Source organism: Eriocheir sinensis, chromosome 59 (genome assembly GCF_024679095.1).
Source record: "Eriocheir sinensis breed Jianghai 21 chromosome 59, ASM2467909v1, whole genome shotgun sequence".
NCBI classification, from domain to species: domain Eukaryota; kingdom Metazoa; phylum Arthropoda; class Malacostraca; order Decapoda; family Varunidae; genus Eriocheir; species Eriocheir sinensis.
The window spans coordinates 4,864,475-4,869,474 of NC_066567.1; the positions used below are offsets into that span (position 1 = coordinate 4,864,475).

The 5,000-nt window shown below is 45.8% G+C and overlaps 1 protein-coding gene across 10 annotated transcripts in view; it reads right to left on the bottom strand.

Moving 5' to 3' along the window:
* Positions 1 to 5,000, bottom strand: part of LOC126985418 (forkhead box protein P1-like) — a 483,883-nt gene that overhangs the window by 236,006 nt on the left and 242,877 nt on the right. For 8 of the 10 annotated variants that reach the window (XM_050840261.1, XM_050840263.1, XM_050840264.1 and 5 more), the window contains exon 1: positions 4,971 to 5,000. This exon is cut by the window's right edge. The exons of the other annotated variants lie outside the window; for them this stretch is intronic. In XM_050840261.1, the coding sequence (XP_050696218.1) occupies positions 4,971 to 5,000 (30 nt within the window). The remainder of the gene's footprint in view (positions 1 to 4,970) is intronic. 10 annotated transcript variants of the gene reach the window in all.

The window sequence follows — 5,000 nt, forward strand, 5'->3', positions numbered from 1 at the left end:
AAGATGAAAAATAACGGTACACTGGTATGAGAATGTAGAATGAGGATGGGTGGATGTAATGAAGAGCACGGAGATAACGCAGGTAATAGAGCAGTGAGGGAAAGGTGAAATGTGATAGTTTTTGTAGTGACATTAAGATGAAAAATAACGGTACACTGATATGAGAATAGATCAGATAAGTGTGACAGAGATGTGGGCTAGCATGTCAGTTTGATGTAGAAGGCAGAAGAGTAAAAAAAAATGTGATGATAGATAAAAAGATGAAAAATAAAAAAGGTGATAACGAAGCGAAATTTATACAGCCACAAAGGAGTCTTCAGGTGAGAATGGACCAGGTAAGCTGTGAGGGATAAGTGGCACGTGTGGTCACCTGGTATTAACGAGGGTCAAAGGGGTCAGGGTGGACAGGTGAGACGCGAAGGTGACAGGCTCCTGACAGGTAAACAGCCCCCGTTCTTTCACTGACAGAAGACTGACATGCACTTACTTTTTTTTTGTCTCGTGAGGCTGAAGAAGCTCTGAGGGGCAAGAAGATGCTACACTAATACCTTCCTGCACTCCTCTTTATGGGTAAGGATGCGAGGATACTCCTGAGGGCGTGCCTAGAATCCTACGCATCCTTAAATAATATCCTGCTAGCTTTTTCTTTCTCTTTCTCTCACCTCCCTCCATTCCACTCTCCTCCTCTTCTTCCTGGTATTAAGTAGGTAGCTATTGGTGGAGGGGGAGGAGGGGGAGCATGATGAGGTAGAAATGAAGTGTGTTAGGAGGAGGAGGAGGAGTGGGGGGTGGAGGAGGAGATGGAGGAGGAGGAGGAGGAGGAGGAGGAGGAGGAGGAGGAGAGGGAGGAGGAGGAGTGGGGGGGGAGGAGGAGGAGGCATGAGAGCAACTGGGAAGAGGAACAAATATAAAAAGGGGGCCAAGTGCAGTAGGAGGAGGAGGAGGAGGAGGAGGAGGAGGAGGAAGAGGAGGAGAAGCAAGTAAAGAGGTAAGAAGTGTGAGGGACTGAAGTGGGCATTGGAGGGGACGACAAGGGGGGGGGGAAAGGAGGAGGAGGAGGAGGAGGAGGAGGCGGAGGAGGAGTCTGCATTCATCATAGCGACGTGGCTGCATCGACTTGACACTTTTCAGGGACTTTTTACTCCCTTCCCTTCCTTCTCCTCCCTCAGTTTTTCCTCCCTTCAACCCCAACACTCCCTCCCTCCCTCCCTCACACCTTCTGCTCCCCTGCCCTCCATACTGTCCTCCCTCCCCAAGCCCCAAGCCCCAATCTTGTCTCCCCTTAATCTCTTGCATCCCCAATCCTTTCATTGTATTCTTCTCTCCATCTCCAGTCTCCCCAATGCAAAGAAGAGGAGAAAAGGGGGATAGGAGGAAGACGGAGGAGGAGGAGGAGGGGTAGGGGGAGGAGGTAGGAGGAGGGGGGTAGGGGGAGGCCAAGACAATGAGAGAAAGTTCAGTGTGGTTTGGTGTGGATAAGATTTTCGTCATTGACAACGGAAATACCCGCGTTGCTTTGTCAGTCAACAAAAGTTGCACTTGTTTGGAGGCTGAGTCAGCGCCCGCAGCGACTCAGCACCTCCGCGTGTGTGTGAAGAATAAACATTGCAAAATAGTCGTTCCTGTTCCCGGCGGAGGCGACGAAGGTGAGCCCCACAATGAAGGGTTTGAGAGGTGCAGGGGGGTGAGGGGTGAGGGAGAAAGGGGTGGGGATGAGACAGAGAGGGGCGTTAGGCAAGGGGTTTTATGTGTGATTAAGAGAGGAAGAGGGAGGTGGAAAGGGGACTGGGGTGGAAATGAAGGGGGTTTGGGGAGGAGATGGGACAGAGAGGGTATATTAGACAAGGGGTTGAGTGTGAGGAATTAAGAGAAGGGGGAAGGGGAGGGAGTAAGGGCTGGGGAAGAGGATGAAGGGGAAGGGTGGGGGGGTGAGGGAGTATTTGAAAGTAGTGTATGGGGTTGAGAGTGGAAGAGGGAGGTGGAAAGGGGTGGAGAGGGGTGAGTGATGAGGCAAGGGGTTGTGTGTGAGGGATTAAGGGAGGGATTGAAGGGAAGGGGGAAGGGGAAGGGCAGTTTGGTTTTCCATTATAACAGGTTTGTGAGGTTAAGGGAGGAGGGGGAAGGGGGTTAAGAGAGGGGAAGGGAGGATAGGGGAGGAGGGGGGTGGAGGAAAGGGGGGTAGGGGGTTGTTTGCATTTGGAGGTGACCAGGTCAGAGAGAGAGAGAGAGAGAGAGAGAGAGAGAGAGAGAGAGAGAACCAACCAGTCACACAGCCTCTTCAACACACACACACACACACACACACACACACACACGACTCTCAGATCCCAGCACTCGACATACATCAGCTCATCAGGTGTCACAGGTACGCCCAATCACAGCCAGGTACTCGGGTGAGGGGGGACAGGTGAGGGCTCTGAATTTACCTGTCACCTACACCCCCCTTTAAATTCATCCATGCCCACCTGTACCCTTTTCTTCCACCTGTACCCTTTTCTTCACTTCTCCTTTTCCCTCTTTTCTCTTTCCTTCGGTCATCCTTTCCCCTTCCTCTTCAACCCTTCTTTTTTCCTTCAACTCTTCTTTTCCTCCTTTCCCCCTTTTCCCCTTCCCTTTCAATTTCCTTTTCCTCCCTTTCCCCTTCAACCCTCATTTTCCCCTTTCTCCTTACCTTAAACTCTCCTTTCCCCCTTTCCCCCTTCCCTTTCACCCCCCTTTTCCTCCCTTTCCCCTTCAACCCTCATTTTCCCCTTTCTCCTTACCTTTAACTTTCCCTTCCCTTTTTACCCCTTCCCTTTCAATCCCCCTTTTGCCCCAGTTACCCTTTCCCTTTAACCTTCCTTTCCCCCTTTCTTCTTCCCTTTAACCCTCTTTGCTCTCGTTTCCTCTCCTTCTTCAACTCTTCTTTCCTCCCTTTCCTTCCACCTCGAACTATCTTTTACTTTCTTTCCTCTTCTCCCTTTTTTTCTTACCTATGCCCTCCTTCCTCCTCTCCCTCCACCTTACCTATCACCTAATTACCTTTTTTATCTTCTTTCTGCTTATCTGTCCTCCCCTTTCCCCTTTCTCCCCTACTTTCTCCCTTTTCCCTTTTCTCTTATCCCTCCACAACCTCCCCTTCCCTTACTTCCTATCTTCTATCTATATAGCCGTTTCTCTTCACCCCTTTCTAATATTTGTTTCTCCCCTTTCCTTTCTCTTTTCAGTTGTGTATCAGTGTCATCATTCCCTCTTTTCACCCCTTTCCCTTCCTCCTCCTCCTTCCCTTTCAAATGTGTACCTGTGTTCTCCTTTCCCTCATCCCCCTTTTAACCTGTATACCTGACCTTTTCTCTTCTCCTTCCTCCCTTTTCCATTTGTTTACCTACCTCCCCCTCTCTCCTCCCCACCCCCCTTCCTCCTATACCCATTTCACCTGTGTACTTTCGCCCCCCATTTCCTTGGTCTCCCTTTTCACCCCTGTACCTGTCCCCCTACCCCTTCACTTCCCCTCTTCCCCCCTCCCCCATTTCACCTGTGTCCCCTCCCCAACAGGTGTGGTAATGACTTTCATCGCAATTCCACCTGAGTCGGATCAATATTTGCTCGACATGACTTTCAATAATGGAGAGAAAAGACTAATAGAAGACGAGGAGGTAAAATATAATAATGAAAATAATGCACGCGGGGAAAAGTGGGCGAACCGCAGCATAACACCTCGCCGCCATGTTTAAAAATGTATAATATTAAGAGATGAACCCAATTAAAACTGACGATCTTCCTTTGTTTTAATAAGTAATAATAATAATAATAATAATAATAATAATAATAATAATAATAATAATAATAATAATAATAATAATAATGAAAGTGGTAGAAATAGTAAAGAGGGTGAAAAAGATGGAATGCGAAGGAAATTAAGAAGAAATATATCGGAGTAAAAAAAAAATAACGTTGGAATATTCTTAAATTTCACTCATCATTGTGAAAACACTGAACAAGACACGACTCATGAGACCGTGTGTGTGTGTGTGTGTGTGTGTGTGTGTGTGTGTGTGTGTGTGTGTGTGTGTGTGTGTGTGTGTTTGAGTGTGAGAGAGTTGGCGGGAAGGAGATCGTGTTTGTGTGGTCTTTGCTTGTGTGTGTTTGTGTGTGTGTGTGTGTGTGTGTGTGTGTGTGTGTGTGTGTGTGTGTGTGTGTGTGTGTGTACGTACGTTGGGTTGCTATGCTCCAACAAACACGGGAGAGTCTTTGTCCGTGTCTGTGAGCCGCCTCTGCACACACACACACACACGAGACAGGGAACACATTTACAGGCCAATAATCACTAGTCGGCACCTCGGTCACGGAACAGCAAGAACAACAACAACAACGATAATAGTAGTAGTAGTAGTAGTAGTAGTAGTAGTAGTAGTAGTAGTAGTAGAGGTAACAAGAACGACAATAATAATAATAATAATAATAATAATAATAATAATAATAATAATAATAATAATAATAATAATAATAATAATAATAATAATAATAGTAATAATGATAATAATAATAATAATAATAATAATAATAATAATAATAATAATAATAATAATAATAATAATAATAATAATAATAATAATAATAATAATAATAATAATAATAATAATAATAATAATAATAATAATAATAATAATAATAATAATAATAATAATAATAATAATAATAATAATAATAGTAATAATGATAATAATAATAATGGTCATGGCCTGTATTAATATTCACCTGGATCCGTCACTTAGTCCACGCAGGTGAAAGCTCAGCAACATGTGTACCCGAACGGCTCAATCACGTCACCTAATTAGCTTTCAGTACCTGCGGACACCTGGGCTCACTTAGACCGCTCAAGGAAAAAACTGAGGTTATGAGGGGGAGGGGTCCTGCACGCCCCCCCCCCCTTCTCACACACCTGTCCTCCACGTGACACCTGTCCTCTCTCAGGTAATCAAGGCCCATACCTGTTTTGGGTTCAGGATCTTGCCGATGTA